We start from the raw sequence: 20,848 nt of genomic DNA, 5'->3' as shown, positions 1-20,848 counted from the left end.
TCGATTTTTTTCTCGTTACGCCGTTTTGCGATCAGGTTAATGCTTTTTTTTATTGATCGGGCGATTCTGAACGCGGCGATACCAAATATGTGTAGATTTGATTTTTTTTTTTATTGATTTATTTTGATTGGGGCGAAAGGGGGGTGATTTAAACTTTTATGTTTTTTTTTTTTGTTTTTTTTTTCACATATTTTTTTTTACTTTTTTTTTTAACTTTTGCCATGCTTCTATAGCCTCCATGGGAGGCTAGAAGCAGGCACAGACCGATCGGCTCTGCTACATAACAGCGATCATCAGATCGCTGCTATATAGCAGAATTGCAGGTGTGCTGTGAGCGCCGACCACAGGGGGGCGCTCACAGCCACCGGCGATCAGTAACCATAGAGGTCTCAAGGACCTCTATGGTTACAATATACAAGCATCGCCGACCTCCGATCATGTGACGGGGGTCGACGATGCGCTCATTTCCGGCCGCCCGGCCGGATGCGGTAGTTAAATGCCGCTGTCTGCGTTTGACAGCGCCATTTAACTAGTTAATAGCGGCGGGTGATCGCGATTTCACCCGCCGCTATTGTGCGCACATGTCAGCTGTAAAAAACAGCTGACATGTCGCGACTTTGATGTGCGCTCACCGCCGGAGCGCACATCAAAGCAGGGGACCCGACATCGGACGGTATAGTACGTCCGATGTCGGGAAGGGGTTAATAGTCCCCTTAGGGGACTTGAAACTTCGATCACTTGTGTTGTACATAGCTGGACTTTAGCGCTGCTATGTATAGGAAAAATCATCTATGAACGCCGGCCAAAAGCTGATGTTCACAGTGATGGGCACTGGGGTCTTCTGCAGACCCTCCCTGGCTGTCATGACAACACATCGGTGCACCCTAGTCACATGACGGGCACCCATGGGCAAGATTTGTGCCGCGCTTCCTGCCGGGCCATGTTAAATCCTGCTGTCAGAGATTGGCAGTGGGATTTAACTGGTTAACAGCCACTGGTGGAGCTCCGATCCAGGCTGTTAAAGGCATATAATGGCCGAATAAATCAGCTGTCATGTGCGGGGAAAGACGCGGGCTCAGGGCCAGAGCCCGCATCAAAGGTAGTAGATATAATAATAATAATAGCAAATAACTAAAATTAGAAATGTAGTATAGTTCTCCTGATTCGCTATGTCTTTCCTCATGTGCAGCCATTGCAGGACCTTGGGTATCCATGGTTACTAGCTAAGTTACGCTATAATCAGTGGTCATAACTATGGATACCTATGGTCCTGCAATGCAAATCAGAAGAACTATACAACATTTCTAATTGAAGGTATTTTCTAATATTAATATTATTACACCTACTACATATTGGGATAGGATCTTGGAGATGGGAATACTCCTTTTAATGATGACTGATGCAGCTTTATGTCTCCCCTTCTCAGGACCCGCGGTCGTACCACCCCAGTATTACGGGGTACCCTGGGGAGTGTATCCAGCCGGATTGTTTCAGCAGCAAGCAGCAGCCGCTGCTGCTGCCGCCTCCGCCGCCAACAGCAGCAACCAGCAGGTGGCGACACAAGCAAATCAGGGTCAGCAACAGGTAACGAACCATTACAGGTCAATCTAAGTAAATGCAGTCATGGATACGGCCTTCCCGTAACGGGTTGTTCCCAAGACTACAGTAATCCTTATCGTAGGTCGTGCTTTGACCACTGCCCATACATGACAATGGGGCACTGATGGACGTTGTCTCTGGGACGCCATAGACATGTATGGAGTGGTCGCACTGCTCTGTTGTGGCTGGATTTTTAGAGCCCCGTTTTCAAGCATCAATGAGCAATAATGTTTAGACTCCTTAATTGCACTTGTGGCCTAATTAGCACTGCGATGATACATTATATAGCAGGTCAGTCTCCTGCGTTGGGGCTGTTTTGCAGTACCACACACCACCCAGTAGTAGCGCTGCTGTTTTCTATGAGAAAGCAGCCATGTTTTTGTATTTCTACTGAATCCCTTTAACTCAGATTATAATAATGAAAGTACAGATTGTCTCGCATGTATATCATCCGACCAGCCCGTCTAATTGTTATGTCTGTCTTTCAGGTCATGCGAGCTGCTGCCAATCAGCGCCCACTCACTCCCAACCAAGGACAGCAGGGACAACAGACGGACTCTCTCGCAGCCGCAAATTCTGCCCTGGCGTTTGGACAGGGGCTGGCGACCAGCATGTCGGGTAGGAAGGAGAAGGTTTATCCAGGACGTGGCCTCTGGTGCTTGTAGTGCAGTGGTGAAACATCTTCCTTTTTTGCTGTTCCAGGCTACCAGGTTCTTGCTCCTACTGCCTACTACGATCAGAGCGGCGCCCTGGTGGTCGGTCCTGGGGCGAGAGCGGGGCTGGCTGCCCAAGTGCGGCTCGTGGCATCGACCCCGGTCCTCATCAGCCCCGCCGCAGCAGCTCAAGCCGGTACGTGGCACGTGGGTAGTGTTACCTCCTGGTAATGTAGGAAGGTAGTGGAAATGCGTCAGATCCTCACAATACATACAACAGTGGATCGCGTTTGTACAAATGTCACTCATCCTGCGAAATCTGACCAGCGATGGGAATCCTAAAATCTGTGGCATGTCCCGTTTCTCGATTTTTCTTCTTTAGGGTATGTTCCCAAATAACGTCTTCACTGCAGGCCCCTTACATCGATGTTGCACAGGGGTGCTGGTGTCGAACCTCTTGTCAATATACATTAGATACTTTTTTGGGAGATATTCTTTAATTTCATGCACTATTCTTGCTCCGTAAAGCAAAGCCAGCCCTGTTTTTGCACAACTAAATCCAAGCTTTGCGTTTCTTATACCTGTAGTACTCGAGCCTCCTGGTTAAAAATTGGACAATTAGTAGCAAAAAAGTTACCAATCCTGAATTTACCTTTTTTTTTTTTTCCCTTCCCCCTGACAGCTGCTGCGGTATCTGCCAGCGGCGCCAACAATCTGACCGCAGCGACAAATGGCATCTTCCGCCATCTGGCCCCACAGCAGCAGCAGCCGCAGCAGCAGCAGTCCCAGCCGAACGCCAACCTCCATTCCAGCTCGTTCTATGGGAACAACTCCCTGACCAACAGCTCCCAGAGCAGCTCTCTCTTCTCACACGGGCAATGTCAACCCGGAAACACATCACTGGGGTTTGGCAGCAGCAACTCTCTGGGTGCAGCCATCGGCTCGGCGTTTGGAGGCTTTGGATCATCGGGTAAGTTTAACACTGCAAAACATAACTTTTTTTCTTTTTCTAAAAATGCTCCTGTGTCTATACGTTGCTGTTACATGTGTGTTCTGGCGCCCCCAAATCAACCCTTTTATTTCTTGGGAGAACTTTCCTTGGAGAACTTTAATTTACCCTCAGAGCTGCATTCATATTTCTGCTGGTTGGTACTGACCTGAAGACGCTGCTGCCACCTGCTGGCTCAGTATGACTGCACGCAATGGGCTCCTGCTTTTAGTGGTAGTAATTGGCTCCTAGATTTGCCATTTTATCTTGCTTTATGCATCCCCAATTATGCTTTTCATTGACTGATAACCCTCCTCTGCATTTTTGCTGTATTACTTTGGGAAGCAAATAAAAAAAATTTCAGACATTTTCTGCCTTTTAATTTGCACCAATGCAACAGTGAGATCAGTGGCAGGGTTCGGTCGTATTGCGATGCCCTGCTTCTGCTTCCCGGGTTAAAAAAAACATATATACTCTGATCCCTGCAAGTAAAAGGTTATGGCCAGGGTCACACTTGCGAGTGCAATGCAAGAAACTCTCACGAGTCTCGCATCAATACCCGGCACTGCCGTCGGGACCGGAGCGTTCTGTTACACGTATTTCTATGCAGCCGCACACTCCGGTCCCGAGTGCCGGTGGCAGCGTCGGGTATTGATGCTAGAGATTCGCGCGAGTTTCTCACATTGCACTCGCTGGTCTGACCCCGGCCTTATTCCTAAAATCTATTGATTTAAGGGATAACTTGCTGATCGCTGTGGCCCCCAGCGTCCTGAGATTGAGGTCCTGCATCCCCAGAACAGAACCCCTTCTTGAATAAAGGGGAGGTGCGCATGCTCAATCTCCTTTTTATTCATTGTATATAGGACTGTCGGAGAAAGCTGTGAGCTCTATGCTCGGCGTATGCTCAGCATGAACGCTATTCATTCCACGCAGTGCGCTGCTATTGGCAATGAGTAAACCAGAGGTGCGCATGCTCGAAATCCCCTCCGTTTAGACAGGGCTTTGCAAGCGACTTTCTTGTCGCAGGTCACAATACGACCCTGTTCACTCTCATCATGCTGCATTGTAGTATCAGCATACAGTGGTATTGAAGCTGTGGCTGAATGTACTCCCAGCCTTTAAGAGGGCATGTCGCTCGGTGAAAAATGTCTAGTTTTTGTTCTCCTTTTATATCTACTGATCCCCTGGGTATTATGTTTTGTTTATTTTATTTTTTTTACAATCTGCCATACGGTTCCAGAGATAAAGGCCTTTTTTATTTGGTGCTGATTTTTGTGTTCTTTACAAGAGGGAGGAGCAGCCTAAAGACACGCCCCTGAGGATCCTGAGAGCATAGATCCGAATGGCGGATTTAAAAAAAAAAAAAAAAAAAAAATTGCAGTGGGAATAAAAAAACAAACTTGGCACGTTTGACCTGGTGACAGGTCCTCTTTAAGGAACTTTGCTCTTTGTGTAGGATTTCATTTCTGTTGCTTGTTTTGCAGATGGCGCTCTGGGATATTCCTCCATGAACCGTCCAGTTGTCAATTGTCTAATTTCTGTTTTATTTTCTCATATTTTTTTTTTTTCACCCAGTTGGGAATTCGGCTGGTGGCAGTGGCTCCAGGAGAGATTCTCTGTCCGCTAGTTCTGACTTGTACAAAAGGTCTGGCAGCAGCCTGGCACCCATAGGGCAGCCCTTTTACAATAGCCTGGGATTCTCCTCATCTCCGAGCCCCTTAGGCATGCCTCTGCCAAGCCAAACGCCCGGGCACTCGCTAACACCGCCGCCGTCACTCCCATCACATGGATCGTCATCCAGTTTGCATTTAGGTAAAGAAAACCGGTGTCTGTGCTGTTGTGGTTGCTATGAATGTGCTGCCGTCATGTGGCGTCCAGTCTTACTGTCGCTTACTGCTGAATTCACAGTCTGTGTACGGTTCTATGTTACATAAAGGAGTCGTACGAATCCCGAATTGTCTATGGGATTGTTCAAGAGCCGGCAGTCCCATAGACAATGAATGGCTCGATTGGGACTGGTTTTGGGTCCCAGTGTTGTTTAGCTTAGCCCCTTATTTATAATATTGGGACAGGTCCTTTATCTCTCGTAGTGCCAGAATTTGGTGTTACTCCTCATTTATTCTCAGTCTGATTTAGGCCCCTTGGTACAGCTGATCACTAGTGGTGGGGGGGTTGCCTAGAGGAGACCACCATTAATATTGTCGTCATGGATAACCTCTTACCGCTGATACCCTCTGCGTCATGGCCTCGGTTTACGGCCAGAAGCCATGATGCTTTGCCATATACCAGCAGCGCTCCTCATTTGTATAGCGCCAACCTATTCTTCAGCGCTGCATTCCCAGAAGTATCGGAAAAAGGAGGTTTTATGTACTGTCTCTTATTGTGACGACCCAGTCACCCAACTGGTGCGAGCCCGACGGACTCAACGGACCTTTTCCATCTTTATCTGATGAGTAGGAGACGATGGAGACTTTCCCTGCCCCAAACTTCAGAGTATAAGCGGGGTGCACACGACGGGTCCTCTGCCTTAATATGTGACCGCTATGTGCCGACGGCCCGCACTGAGCCCGACGCTCTGGGGTAGTGGATGGATTTGTAAAATATTCATCAAAACATGGTCTCTATTAATGCAGACTCTCTTTATTTTGTTTGTACAGGAGGACTGACAAATGGCAGCGGGCGGTATATCTCCGCCGCCCCCGGAGCAGAGGCCAAGTATCGCAGCGCTGCCAGTGGATCCAGTTTCTTCAGTTCCAGCAGCCAGCTCTTCCCACCTTCCCGCCTGCGATACAACAGATCGGACATAATGCCCTCCGGACGCAGCCGATTACTGGAAGACTTCCGCAACAACCGCTTCCCAAACTTGCAGCTCAGGGATCTCATCGGTCACATTGTTGAGTTCTCCCAAGACCAGCATGGATCCAGGTAGGAAATAACATCACCTCCGCTGTCCCTTACACCATGGGCAGCCAATCCTAAAGCGGTATACAACCATAGCATAACTGTACGGTATGACTTAAAGGTCTCCCACCTCTGGGACCCCCACCGATCGTGGGTTCCCCTTGGCTCCACGGATTCTCTTGTGGCTGGACTTAATCACTAACTCCTGTTTTTCTTTTAGTTGGGGATGAAAATAAATAATCTAGTTTAAAGTCTCTCCGCCTACTTGTCCGCCAGGTTCATCCAACAGAAGCTAGAACGGGCCACCCCAGCAGAGCGACAAGTGGTTTTCAGCGAGATCCTTCAAGCCGCATACCAGCTGATGACCGACGTCTTTGGGAATTATGTTATTCAGAAATTTTTTGAGGTTAGTGACTTTCTTGGTTGTCAGAATAAGATGCAGGTTTAATACAAAGACTTATCATTGGCTTCCTTCTAGTCTTTGACCTAAACCCCAAATTGTGTGCTAGTGGATCCATATTATAAAGACACAATGGCGCCATGTGCACATGGTCATAGAGCTCCGCAGTGCTGTCTTTCTCTTTTGGTGGCTCCACTTCAGTTTGAGAAGGGAAGGAGCCTACAAGCAACTACTGTTGGCGGCCATATTGGTTTCCACTTTTTATTCAGTTCTCTTCACAGTGTGTTTGTATGTTTTTGCAGTTTGGCAGTATGGATCAGAAACTGGCATTGGCAACACGTATACGTGGACATGTTCTCCCGTTGGCTTTACAGATGTACGGTTGTCGGGTTATTCAGAAAGCCCTAGAATCCATATCTCCAGATCAGCAGGTAAGTGAGGTTAATACACGATTTGAAGGTATCCTAGTAGTATTTTCGCGGCAGATTTAATCAGCCATCATGTGCCTCTAACAGCTGCGGATGGAGCAGAGCTCATTCCCTGGCTGTTAACCTGTTAAATCTCTATGTCAGTCTCTTGACAGCGGCATTTAACACGTTCCAGCAGGGGGACAGCGGGTCATTATACGTTTCCATCTGCCTGTGACGTAGTAGACTGTCTGATTGTCCACCTCCAGCAGTTTTCTACACTCGAAAATGACGCATAACAGAACGCACGCGCCCTCTACCGCCACTATAATAATCTATGGCCCCTGTGGGCGCATACGTCTGAATTCCGTTTTGCGGGAGGCTTGGACATAAGCCCCGCCGCAGACTGGAAGACCATGTGAAAGCCCCCTAATTCAGTATTGATGTCACGATTTTATGTAATGTGGTGTCTGCCTCTTGCAGAGCGAGATGGTGAAGGAGCTGGACGGACATGTCCTAAAGTGCGTGAAGGATCAGAACGGAAACCACGTGGTCCAGAAATGTATTGAATGTGTCCAGCCCCAGGCCCTCCAGTTCATTATCGATGCCTTCAAAGGACAGGTGGGTAGTATCTCTGCCCATCACCCCAAATGTCAAGAGCATAAGAAATGGAGAACCTTGTATTATTTTTCCTCTTCCCTTTCCCCCCAGGTGTACGTTCTCTCCACTCACCCCTATGGCTGCCGAGTGATACAGCGCATCCTGGAGCACTGCACTGTCGAGCAGACCATGCCCATCCTGGAGGAGCTGCACCAGAGCACAGAACAGCTGGTGCAGGTAGCGCTCCTATCCCTGCACCTTATATAAGGCGCTCTTGCTCAGAGCCTCTAGTTTACAATTTCTCTGACATCAAGAAGAACACACGAGTGCCGCCATTATGGCAGATCCCATGTAGATACCCCCAAACCAAGTCAGCTGGATCTTTTGTCTTCCTTCAGACATTGCGCCAGGGGTTGCTGGTTGGTGTGACCTATTTAGCCTGCAGAGTTGAGCGCAGCTCTGGAGAATACTACGGTCTGTAATTCAGAAACTAAAAGATTTAACAATGTATTTACAAATGTATTCCACTTTTTATGTAGATTGTATGTAAATACAGATCTTATGTATCCCCATGTAACATTTGGCATTTCTGGTCGGATCATTACTATCTCCAATACTTTAAGTATCTGGCCCATCACTTTCTGTGCTTTGGTTTTCCTGATTTGGAAAAATAAAACCCCCTCAACCATTTGTAGAGCGCTGGTCTTTCTCACGAGTACTACGCAATCCTCTGCCCTGTAGGATCCATTGATGAATTCACTGCTGACCACATTGTAAATTTGTCGTATATTGTAGGACCAGTATGGAAACTATGTCATCCAGCATGTACTGGAACATGGCCGATCAGAGGACAAGAGCAAGATTGTGTCTGAGATCAGAGGAAAAGTCCTGGCGCTGAGCCAGCACAAGTTTGCCAGGTAACAATTCAGAAAGATAATTTTACTTTGTATTTGTTGGACTTTCTTCACAGCCATCTAGAAATGTGTTATAAACATCCTGTGTTCTGTAGCTCCGTTGTCAGCTTTGCTGTATAGACTGGGAGAGTATGAGAAGAGTAATCTCGTGATCATTAGAACAGTGGGTGACTTCGCCTCTATTCACATTTAGGTTCCTGCTTATTTCCCTTTAAATTGAGAACCTTTTTGACTTTTTTGGGTCCCAGCTTCCGATTTTCCCCCTTTTTATCTTCTGTAATCTTATTGCCTTCTCAACGTTTTCTCCATCTCTCCTCAGTAATGTCGTAGAGAAATGTGTCACTCACTCGTCCCGGGCAGAGAGAGCACTGCTGATTGATGAAGTTTGCTGCCAGAACGATGGTCCTCACAGTGCCTTATACACCATGATGAAGGACCAGTACGCAAACTACGTGGTGCAGAAAATGATTGACATGGCAGAGCCCGCTCAGCGCAAAATCGTCATGCATAAGGTAAAGGCAATAAAAGAGGTCTAAAGGGCACAAGTGACCTAAAATAATGAGTGAGATTGCTTAGCTGATCTGGTGTCCATGCCAGTCTTTTCACTTCCCGTTACCATAACTGGGGCAGGGGTTGTGAAATCCACATTATTGGCCACAGTGTGGACAGTATGAGTTTGCAGTGGTCAGTGATCTCCTGCAGAGGAGACTTACCTTCTGCAGGGTCGTAAATCGAGACGGGCGGGGAACACCTGAGCGCTGGAGCTGCCGCTCAGTAATGGATGGAGATAAATGAATCCAGCAGAATTAAAATGTTCCTCTTCATGCAGCATTTCCTGGGAACTTTAATTCGCAGATAAGTTATTCTCCATTCGTTTAATGTCTCTCTCGAGACCCCAGATCATAATATTCGTAAGACATACAACAACAAAAAAAAAATCCTAATGCTCCTCTTAGCGTCAAAGCACATTGATGGGACCTTCAATAACATACAGCATATGCCCCAGGCCGATGCACAATGCCATGACGGGTAAAAAGACGTCTTTTGGTACTCTCTGCTTCTGGAGGGGGACACAGGAGCCATGGGGTATGCTGCAGCTGCTAGAAGGCTGAATAAGAATCACAGAAGTTGGCACTTCCTCTGCAGACATCATACTGAACCAGTTAGGTGGTCACTAGTGATGCGCGAATAGCATTGTGCTCGGGTGATCACCGAGTATTTTAGTTCTCAGACATTTCGTTTTCATCACCTCAGCTGCATGATTTCCAGCTGCTTGATAGCATGAATACATGTGGAAATTCCCTAACAAACAGGCATTCCTCACATGTATTCAGCCTGTCTAGCAGCCGTAAATCATACAGCTGAGGCTACGAAAACTAAGGCTATGTTCACACGTTGCAGATTTTGCTACGGGTCCGCAGCAGGTTTCCTTGAGTTTACAGTACCATGTAAACCTATGGAAAACAGAAACCGCTTTGCCCATTCTGCAGAAAAAAACGCGCGGAAACGCAGCAGTTTACATTCCGCAGCATGTCAATTCTTTGTGCGGTTTCCGCAGTGGTTTACACCTGCTCCATAATGGGAATCCGCAGGTAAAACGCAGTTGGCCGTGAAAAGGGGTCAGAACGCTGTCTAGTTCACTTGTGTGATACAAACTATAGGGTATGAAGAATAAAAATAAGTGAAAGCAGTCACAGGGGAGCGCAGAGGAATCAATCTAGGGAAGGGGAGATGTCGAGCACCAACGCAGCTCCAGCTGAATACCTCCAAGGGAGGATAAGAGCGTATGTCAAACAGAAATCAGTCCCAGGAGCGCTGAAGGAAACTCAGACAACATATGTAGTTTACCACAACGCGTTTCGACGGTAAACACCGTCTTCTTCAGGTAGGAGTTTAAACTCCCACCTGAAGAAGACGGTGTTTACCGTCGAAACGCGTTGTGGTAAACTACATATGTTGTCTGAGTTTCCTTCAGCGCTCCTGGGACTGATTTCTGTTTGACATACAAACTATAGGGTGGTATCTACTGATTGATCGACCCACTCTGGATGGAGTCGGAGTATCTTCTGAATATACTAGTTTATATTCGGTATTTACCTGGTTGTGAGGTCTGTATTTGCTTGATGTAATTCGCCCCGGTATGTGGGCAGAGTACCAGGGGCGGTAGAGAAGATCAGCAGACTCTCTAGGACTATTAACTAAAGACTGGGACACCTTGGGTAGTTCAGCTACCATGTAATAACCCAAATGAAGCAAATTGGCTGAAGGAAATGGAAGTGGGGCAGAGCCATAAAAGTGCGTAAGGTTGATTTGCTTGGGGGCATTGCCTGCGGGTAGCCGGCTAGGCCGCAATAAAAGCTGGCCACTCCATTCTATCCTAGCTCCTCCAGAGATCCGGAAGCGCTACAGGTTGTATTGGAAGGAGTGTTGGTGCGCAAAAAGTGCTAGAGCTCTAACGAGTGCACTGGAGAAAGAGGCATGCTCGAGCACAGGGGACATATTCATCTATCCTGAAGAGGCCTTTTCCTGGGGTTCTTGGAGCCATCTTCACTGGGACCCTTAGATCTGTATTCGCTCTTTGTTGTGATGGACAGGAAGGAGACAAGGGAAGGATTGTTCGCCTGGTCACCTGAACACGGCTACATTCGGGATTGAGGCCCTGCCATTCAGACCACACGGGAAACAATTTGACCTGTTCAGTACTTTGCTCTCAGTTTATAGTGAGGTGACAGAGGCTAATCCACTGTTGTCCAACCTAAAGGATAAGACAAAAAAGCTGTAAAACAAAAAAATAAATAAATCAAAGTGAAAAACCTATCTGGTCATCAAACTTGTCTGCCTCCAACGTGACACTAACCTGGTTCAGTCCAGTATCTGCAGGTGGGTGTAGTTGCCCTGTGTCTTCCTCCTATGTGAGACTGACCTGGTTCAGTCCAGTATCTGCAGGTGGTGTAGTTGCCCTGTGTCTTCCTCCTATGTGAGACTGACCTGGTTCAGTCCAGTATCTGCAGGTGGGTGTAGTTGCCCTGTGTCTTCCTCCTATGTGAGACTAACCTGGTTCAGTCCAGTATCTGCAGGTGGTGTAGTTGCCCGGTCTTCCTCCTATGTGAGACTAACCTGGTTCAGTCTAGTATCTGCAGGTGATGTAGTTGCCCTGTGTTTTCCTCCTATGTGAGACTGACCTGGTTCAGTCCAGTATCTGCAGGTGGGTGTAGTTGCCCTGTGTCTTCCTCTTATGTGAGACTGACCTGGTTCAGTCCAGTATCTGCAGGTGGGTGTAGTTGCCCTGTGTCTTCCTCCTATGTGAGACTAACCTGGTTCAGTCCAGTATCTGCAGGTGGGTGTAGTTGCCCTGTGTCTTCCTCCTATGTGAGACTAACCTGGTTCAGTCTAGTATCTGCAGGTGATGTAGTTGCCCTGTGTCTTCCTCCTATGTGAGACTGACCTGGTTCAGTCCAGTATCTGCAGGTGATGTAGTTGCCCTGTGTCTTCCTCCTATGTGAGACTAACCTGGTTCAGTCCAGTATCTGCAGGTGGGTGTAGTTGCCCTGTGTCTTCCTCCTATGTGAGACTAATCTGGTTCAGTCCAGTATCTGCAGGTGGTGTAGTTGCCCGGTCTTTCTCCTATGTGAGACTGACCTGGTTCAGTCCAGTATCTGCAGGTGGGTGTAGTTGCCCTGTGTCTTCCTCCTATGTGAGACTGACCTGGTTCAGTCCAGTATCTGCAGGTGGTGTAGTTGCCCGGTCTTTCTCCTATGTGAGACTGACCTGGTTCAGTCCAGTATCTGCAGGTGGGTGTAGTTGCCCTGTGTCTTCCTCCTATGTGAGACTGACCTGGTTCAGTCCAGTATCTGCAGGTGGGTGTAGTTGCCCTGTGTCTTCCTCTTATGTGAGACTGACCTGGTTCAGTCCAGTATCTGCAGGTGGGTGTAGTTGCCCTGTGTCTTCCTCCTATGTGAGACTAACCTGGTTCAGTCCAGTATCTGCAGGTGGGTGTAGTTGCCCTGTGTCTTCCTCTTATGTGAGACTGACCTGGTTCAGTCCAGTATCTGCAGGTGGGTGTAGTTGCCCTGTGTCTTCCTCCTATGTGAGACTAACCTGGTTCAGTCCAGTATCTGCAGGTGGGTGTAGTTGCCCTGTGTCTTCCTCCTATGTGAGACTAACCTGGTTCAGTCTAGTATCTGCAGGTGATGTAGTTGCCCTGTGTCTTCCTCCTATGTGAGACTGACCTGGTTCAGTCCAGTATCTGCAGGTGGGTGTAGTTGCCCTGTGTCTTCCTCTTATGTGAGACTGACCTGGTTCAGTCCAGTATCTGCAGGTGGGTGTAGTTGCCCTGTGTCTTCCTCCTATGTGAGACTGACCTGGTTCAGTCCAGTATCTGCAGGTGGGTGTAGTTGCCCTGTGTCTTCCTCCTATGTGAGACTAACCTGGTTCAGTCCAGTATCTGCAGGTGGTGTAGTTGCCCTGTGTCTTCCTCCTATGTGAGACTGACCTGATTCAGTCCAGTATCTGCAGGTGGGTGTAGTTGCCCTGTGTCTTCCTCCTATGTGAGAAGGAGTCGTCTTTTATCATTCTTACTATTGGGCCTCTTGGAGGCAGCAGCAAACACCCATGGTTCCCATGTCTCCATGTCTCCAAATGAAGCAACTGAAACTTTAACCTGTCCCCATATTGGATACAAAGAGGATAGGAACACCACCCAATAAAATAACCTGTAAATATGGATCACAAAAGGATGTGCCATCAAATAACAATGATGAAATATGCAGCACAGCCCTAAATGTTTTGACCAAAAACAATGAAATAAGAATGTTTTTGGTGACAACATTAGGGCCGTGTTTCACCTTTCACCATCCTTATTTGATGGCACATACATCTGTGATCCATATATGCAGACTATTTTATTGGGCATTGTTGCTACCCTCTAGGGACCTCTTCTTTGTACCTGGTGTGTGGACACCTTAGTTTTATCTGTCGTGGTATCGTGTGCTGACTGGTGTTAATACACTATTGAAGATCCCATTGCGTTGCTGTTTCTCCGCAGAGCAGGTGAGTGATTGCCTCGATTTGGGTTACCCTACATTTTTTTAAGTTTTGTCAGTCTGCTTTTGTTTAATAAAGTGTTCTTTTGTTGCTTGCCGTATATTGCTTTTTTCTTTTTTTTTTTATAATTTTACGTCCTTCGCTACTATTTGGCATAATTTTTGGACATCCCTTGGATTATGGTTAAATGCATCAGAGAATTAAATGAAATAGAATATTGTGGTCAGCACTTGCCAATATGTAGATTTATAAAAGCCTCAACCTCTGCTAGAAATAACCTGTTTTGTTTTTTTTCCTCTCCTAGATCCGACCGCACATCACAACATTGCGAAAATACACATATGGGAAACACATACTGGCCAAGCTGGAGAAATACTACATGAAGACTAGCAGCGATCTTGGGCCCATGGTTGGACCATCGAACGGCATGCTCTAGGCAAAACCATGAATTGAGAAAAGTGTCCTCACATTACACCTGCCATGAACGAAGGCCCTCCCGACCCTCCCACCTCGCTTCCTGTCACCTCAGCCGACGTGTACCACACTATTTATTGTCCTCCCTCCTTGTACATTTGGGGCGTCCCTCCAGCTACCGTGGGAGACTTACCCAGCCGCCTCACCGGCACAAAACCAGAGCCTGTAAATGATGTAATTGTATCAAGCTGTCACATATTTTGTAAATTTTTACCTTGTAAAGTTCCTGTAAAAAGTGGTAGTTTTTAAAGGGAAAGTACAGTATTTTAATAATGCTGGTTTGCCGGTCGGGTCAGTCTCCCATCAGCTCGGTGGGTTAATCTGTAAATAGGGGTCTAATCTTATTTTTGTGACATAAATTTATTTCTTTTAAACATATATATTAATTTTTTTTTTTCCCTCAAACTACTTTTCCAAGTTTGTTTCCACAGGCGCGTAGGCACATAGAGTCGATGTTTAAAGGGATTGTACATAATCAATCAAAAAGTGGCTATTTAAAAGTATATCTTACCTGTTACATCTTCGGCATGCCCCGCTGTCCTCTATTTACTTGCTGCAATCTTGTCATGTGGTCATACCGGGGTGATACTGCTGGCGGCGTTTTTTTTTTCTACCCTCACTTTGGCCACTTTCTGGTTGATACCAACCCCTAAAAAAAGAAGGTAACCTACATGCAGTCAAGGTCCCCTATATGTGCCGAGACCCCATCATCTCTCCTGATTTGCCCCTGTATTTTAACATTGTGCCTTTACTCAGTAAATTAATTCATATATGTCCAAGAGGAATAATAACTGCATGCAAGTGCAGCGATAACACTCAATTAATTTATTCATACATTTCCAGGAAGAATAACAGAGGAACAATGGTAAAATCCCCCCCAAAAAAGAGAAGATGCTAAAAAAAACAAAACAAATTTAATGAGGAACACAAGTGTGTCGTAACACAGACATGTCAGGAGAGGTGACGGGTCCTCATTAAGCCAAGACTGTGTTCATAAGATGGCAGCCTAGGGACCAGCGACGTAGCCAAAACGTTATGTTGGTAGCCATGTTCTGTCTGTAGATTGATGAAACAACAGCGTTATCGGAGGACTGTGCGGAACCTTTCATCTTGGTCTCCATGTAATTGCTCATTTCCTGCTATGATGGTCGCTACTCCTGGAGGAAGGAGGCACAATATGAAAGGACCTAATCCAAAACCGTACAGCCCGATCAAGAGCGTTTCTACCCTTTACGGGGTTAATCTGTGATTTAGACCACACGTTTCGGATTAAGTTTAACTCTACCTCAGCTGCGTCCGTCTGACCCGGGCGACCTCACTTCATTTTTAGGCTGCCTTCCTATGGGTGATTGTGTGTAGGTTCCGGATGCACGTGAGGTCCATGTATTGCATTAGCTCACTCACTTTACTGCCTGTTGGAAAGACTTGTGTGTGGATACACAACTGCTGTGATATTTTTTTTTTCCCCCTTACATTTTTCTAATTTACTTGCGTAAATCGTCGGCTGAATAATGATGCTGGCTTTTTTTTACGTTTATGAAATATGTGCCCCCATCCCTGGCTAGTAATGAAGGCCTATTATCAACTTTTATTTTTCCCCATTCACTCGCTATATATATATATATATATATATATATATATATATATATATATATATATATATATATATATATATATATATTTATATATTTAGTCCCGGTGCACAAATCATACAGTTTGCAATACATTAGAGGCTTCAATCTGTTCCTCTGTTAATTGCAACCTCCGCGGGGGGCGGTGGGGAAGGCTCGAATAACGACGTTCCTAGACCAGAGCCTCGGAATCCACAGATTAAATAAAATTCCGGAGAAAATGATGACGACTCCGTTACGTTTCCTGATTAGCACTGGCGATTAATCATTGCTTAGCTCTGGCGTGGTAGATATATACATTTTTTGTTACCATTATTATGTACACAGAATTGTGAATTATTTTGTTTTTGGTTTTTTTTTTAGCCAGATCGAATGAATTTAGATAGTGGATAAATGTCCCTTTTTTTGCGCATGATAAAATATATATATATTACAAAAAACAAAAAAAATAACAGTATATATATACACATATAGTCGAACGGCTTTCTGTTATGTAATTTTTTTGGGGGTCATATATAAATATCTGCTTTGTATTGTATAAGTGTAACTAATGAGTAGTTGACCGTTTACAGTCTCGATGTTTAATACCGAGCCTTGCTTATTTTGTAGTTGGTTGTACAGATTGTACATTTGTAAACCTATTTTTTTTTTTTTTTTTTGCTGTATATGTCACTTCGTTTTCACCTCTTCGTCTGGGAAGGGGAAAAAAAATATCTGTTTTTTTCGCATTTTAGTGTACATTTGGGTGTCTCTATATTGCCTTGGCAAGTAGTATTGTACAATGTAAATTTCTTTCTTTAAATCAATTTTTTTTTTTTAACCAGTCTTTCTACAGCTTGGTAAAAAAAAAAAAAAAGTCTATATAAATATATAAATACCAGCTATCTATTTATCTAGCGCTGGAGAACCCGTTCTTGTTTCTACACCACGGCTCTAACACGTTGATAGGAATCAATGCAGTACTTTGTGCTTAGTGAGTAGAAATGGTATATATATAATATGTCCATGTATATAGGGTTCTGCTCACACAGGAGAGCCTCGCAAGTTAATAAGGCCAGTGGCTTGCTATGTATAGTACTGTATTTTTTTGGGATTAGCCTGCTAAAAAGCCAAGAGGATAAAGTAAAAAAAAACAAACAAACTTATGTAAATTATTGTCAATTTTGGTGAACATACAGCATTGTATCAATAATCTATAGATGATGTACATTTACAAGCGGCCTTATGTACATTTTCCAATGATCTTTTTAAAAGGCAGAATTGTGACCACATGTGTATAATTAAAAGACTTTTTAATCCTTTAGTTTTGGCATATTTTTCCTTCCATTTTCCTCTACGAGCAGGGGTTCCCTCTTTCTATTACTGATTTTTCTCTGTCGCCCATGACGGCACCACGGAGAGAGGGGATCCGGCCACCAAGGACAGGAAACCTACAGATAAAAAGGCGGTACCACTCTCCTGCATCAGTTGGTTTCCTGTCCTTGATGGGAGACCTACAGACTTACCAGAAGAAAGATCGTCGTGGGATTCCGGGGCCAATCAGTCCGACTCAGGCAGCTGGGGTCCCTCTGCCTCGGCTGGTGTGGTGACCCGAGGCGCCACCGCTGGGGCTAGTGGGCCTCTAGGGTGTGCGAGGGAGGTGACATGGAATTCGCGGTCACCTCCCTAGGTAAGATGCAGCAGCGGCAACAGCCGGGGGGTCCCTCTGTGGTTGCGGGAGAAAGCAGCGCAGCTCTCCCCTTGAAGCGTCAGTCTGCACACTGCATTGCCAGGGGGCATGCAGGGCCCGTGCATTAAGGCTGCAGGAAAGACCGGAAGCTCCGGTGAGGCGGCGTCTCATGCGCGCCATGTGCGGCGCCATCTTGGGCCACCCGCGTGTGCGCGAGAGGTAGAGGCGCTTCTGCGCCGGCAGGAGGCGCTTCTGCCCAGGCGCTGGAAGCAGGAAGGCGCTCCACAGCCGGTGCTGGAACTATTGCGCAAGCGCGCATTTAAATCGAACGGCGGGAATCTCTGCCGCATAAAAAAGAGGCTGCTCCAGTTATCAGTGGGCGAAAGACCGCAGCATAGGCAGCGGCACAAGCCTCAAGACCAGCGCAGCACAGAGCGCAGCACCAGCGCAGCCGCAGCATCAGTCAATTGACGGCAGCCTACGTGAGGCCATAGCTACAGTCAGAATGAGCGACATGGCATCACCCTTATCTGAGCCACCACCATCAGCATCGCCGCAGCAGCAGCAGCAAAAACGGCGACAGCAAAAAGGACACCAGGATACCACCGGTAAAGAACGCCAAAGGTCCCAGCATAGCAAGGAGTCCAGTACGGCGTCGGGGAAAAAGACTGACGTAGAGCATCCTCAACCGGTATTTATGGGTCCTTAAGGTGGTAAGTGATCTTCGTGAAAGAGACAGTAAGGGTATTTGTCTCTTTTTCTCTAGGGGAAGAAGAGCTTAGGGAAAACTAAACATAGGATTTGTGCCCTATGTAGAGAAGATCTTCCAATTACCTGGGAGAATAGACTTTGTAATATATGTATACAGCAAACAGTATCCGAGGGGCTTCCCGGGTTTGCAGCCGATCTTAAAACCCTGATTAAGAATCAGGTAGAAGACACCTTTAAATCCCTTAGGAAGGGAAAAAACGGAGGAAGACCAGACACAGGTCCCTGTCTCCAGTGTCTAATACAGACGATGATGTGGACTCAGATTCATCTAATTCCTCCTCCTCTTCTTCATCATCGTCTTCTTCCTCTGGGGGTCTCAGCTGTTTCCCCTTAGAAGATACTGATGGCCTCATTAAAGCAGTGAGGAGTACTATGGGGTTAGTAGACTCGCACCCCAAAAGGTCGGTTCAGGACATCATGGTCGGGGGTCTTGAGCAAAAGAAAAAGAGGGCTTTTCCACTTAATGAAACTATTTCCGTACTAATCAAAAAAGAGTGGAAGAAACCCGTAAGAAAGGCGTTAACGCCAAAGAGGAAGTACCCCTTTGAAGATGAATCCTGCTCCTTTTGGGAAAAAGCCCCCAAACTAGATGTAGCCATATCTAAGGCATCTAAGAAATTCGCCTTCACTTTTGAGGACATGGGGGTCTTGAAAGACCCTATGGAAAAAAATAGCGGATGCCTTTCTCAAAAGTGCCTGGGAAGCGTCTGGAGGAGGTCTAAAGCCGGCAGTCGCCACCGCATGCACATCCCGTTCATTAATGATTTGGTTAGACCAACTGGAGAGACAGTTAAAGGGGAAAACATCCCGTGACTCCATACTGAGCACCTTGCCTGTACTAAGAGGGGCGGCCGCGTTTTTAGCAGATGCTTCTGCTGATTCTATTAGATTGGCTGCCAGGTCAGCGGTCTTCTCTAACGCAGCAAGGCGCGCCCTCTGGCTTAAGTGCTGGCCTGGGGACTTACAGACAAAGTCTAAGTTATGTACCATTCCTTGTGAAGGGGAGTTTTTGTTTGGTCCCACCCTGGATGACATTCTGGAGAAGGCAGGAGATAAAAAGAAATCCTTTCCCTCCCTGGGCTTCCCCGCTTATTAGACGGCCCTTTCGGAGCAAGATGTTTTTCCGTAAAAAGCAAGGGAGAAACCAGGGAAAATGGGAAGATAAGAAAAACAGAAATAAAGGATACCGGTTTAACAAAAACCTCAGCGACAACAAGAAACCTTCTCAATGAAGGTTGGCCCCAGGTGGGGGGGAGATTGTCACTCTTTCTCCCGGCCTGGGAAAAGATTACTTGCAGCCAATGGATCCTGGGCATAATAAAATCAGGTCTGAAACTAACATTTCTGAGAACTCCTCTTCCCTTCTTTTCGATAACCTCTCCAAGGTCTTCAGTGGAAGAACAATTGGCATTAGAAAACGAGGTCATAGGACTAGTGGACAAGGGAGTTCTTCTGGAAGTTCCCCCTCAAGAAAGAGGGCAAGGTTATTATTCCCCTCTTTTTCTGAGGAAAAAACCAGATGGGTCATACAGGACTATCATAAACCTGAAAAGCCTAAACAAATACCTAGAGATTCAACCATTCAAAATGGAGACGATAAAGTCCTATATAAAAATGCTATTTCCTCGGTGTTTTATGGTAGTCCTGGACCTGAAGGATGCCTACTATCATGTCCCTATCCACATAGATCACCAGAGGTTTCTCAGGATAGCAGTTCATATCAGGGGGGTATTACGCCACTTTCAATTTTCAGCCCTACCTTTCGGACTGGCAATAGCCCCGAGAATATTCACAAAAATAATTTCAGAGGTGATGGCTCATCTCAGAGAGCGAGACACCTTGATTGTACCATACCTGGACGACTTTTTGGTGATAGGCTCCTCCCCCCAACACTGCAGCAATCAGCTGGAATCAGTGACGAGGTCTCTAGAGGATCTGGGCTGGCTGATAAACTTACAGTCCAGATTGGAGCTCTCCCTTCTATAACCCTACGTCAGGCTATGTCCCTCTTGGGGTCCATGACTTCTTGCATACCGGCGGTCTAATGGGCTCCATTCGAGACACCTTCAATGGCAGATTTTATCAGAAGAGATCTCTCTGGGAGGGCATTTAGAAAGTCAGTTGAGATTATCTCCGAACACAACTCAGTCACTAACCTGGTGGGCATCGCAAAGGAATCTTTCCCAGGGAGTCCCGTGGGTAATCCCAATCTCAAAAATACTGACAACAGATGCAAGCCCCAGCGGCTGGGGGGCTCATTTGGGCAACCTAGTGGCTCAAGGTACCTGGTCGACTTCCCTGCAGGAGGAATCTTCCAATATGAAAGAGCTCCTAGCGGTCAAGTTCTCCCTGCAGGAATTCTTGGGGGCCCTTCACTCCCACCACGTCAGAGTCATGTCAGACAACAGGGTGGTAGTAGCATACCTGAATCACCAGGGGGGGACTCGCTCCAAAAATCTGATGAAAGTAACCGAGGAAATCTTTCAGATAGCCCAGGACAATCTTTTATCCCTGACAAGTCTGCACATAAGGGGGGTAGACAACTACAAAGCGGACTTTCTAAGCCGCTCCAGTCTAAATCAAGGGGAATGGGAGCTAAATCACAGTATTCACCCAGATTACAGAAAAATGGGGGATTCCCAACATAGATCTCTTTGCCAACAGCACAAACAAAAAAGTAACCTCCTCTTGCTCCATAACTCCTCGGGGGAACCCAGTGGCTCTGGATACGTTCCTGATTCCATGGCGGCATCATCTGGCCTACGTATTTCCCCCATTTGCTCTCATTCCAGCCGTGC

The 20,848-nt window shown here is 46.5% G+C and overlaps 1 protein-coding gene across 3 annotated transcripts in view; it reads left to right on the top strand.

Annotated features, from left to right (window-relative positions):
- Positions 1 to 16,913, top strand: part of PUM2 (pumilio RNA binding family member 2) — a 37,734-nt gene extending 20,821 nt beyond the window's left edge. For all 3 annotated transcript variants that reach the window (XM_077291482.1, XM_077291480.1, XM_077291481.1), the window contains exons 10-22: positions 1,427 to 1,584; positions 2,088 to 2,217; positions 2,302 to 2,448; positions 2,935 to 3,222; positions 4,816 to 5,052; positions 5,898 to 6,165; positions 6,418 to 6,547; positions 6,844 to 6,972; positions 7,432 to 7,569; positions 7,660 to 7,785; positions 8,344 to 8,465; positions 8,782 to 8,974; positions 13,810 to 16,913. In XM_077291482.1, the coding sequence (XP_077147597.1) occupies positions 1,427 to 1,584; positions 2,088 to 2,217; positions 2,302 to 2,448; positions 2,935 to 3,222; positions 4,816 to 5,052; positions 5,898 to 6,165; positions 6,418 to 6,547; positions 6,844 to 6,972; positions 7,432 to 7,569; positions 7,660 to 7,785; positions 8,344 to 8,465; positions 8,782 to 8,974; positions 13,810 to 13,941 (2,198 nt within the window). In that variant the 3' untranslated portion in view covers positions 13,942 to 16,913. The remainder of the gene's footprint in view (positions 1 to 1,426; positions 1,585 to 2,087; positions 2,218 to 2,301; positions 2,449 to 2,934; positions 3,223 to 4,815; positions 5,053 to 5,897; positions 6,166 to 6,417; positions 6,548 to 6,843; positions 6,973 to 7,431; positions 7,570 to 7,659; positions 7,786 to 8,343; positions 8,466 to 8,781; positions 8,975 to 13,809) is intronic.
- Positions 16,914 to 20,848: the final 3,935 nt, after the last annotated feature.

Source organism: Ranitomeya variabilis, chromosome 2, assembly GCF_051348905.1.
Source record: "Ranitomeya variabilis isolate aRanVar5 chromosome 2, aRanVar5.hap1, whole genome shotgun sequence".
Classification (NCBI taxonomy): domain Eukaryota; kingdom Metazoa; phylum Chordata; class Amphibia; order Anura; family Dendrobatidae; genus Ranitomeya; species Ranitomeya variabilis.
This window is presented reverse-complemented; position numbering and strand designations above follow the sequence as displayed.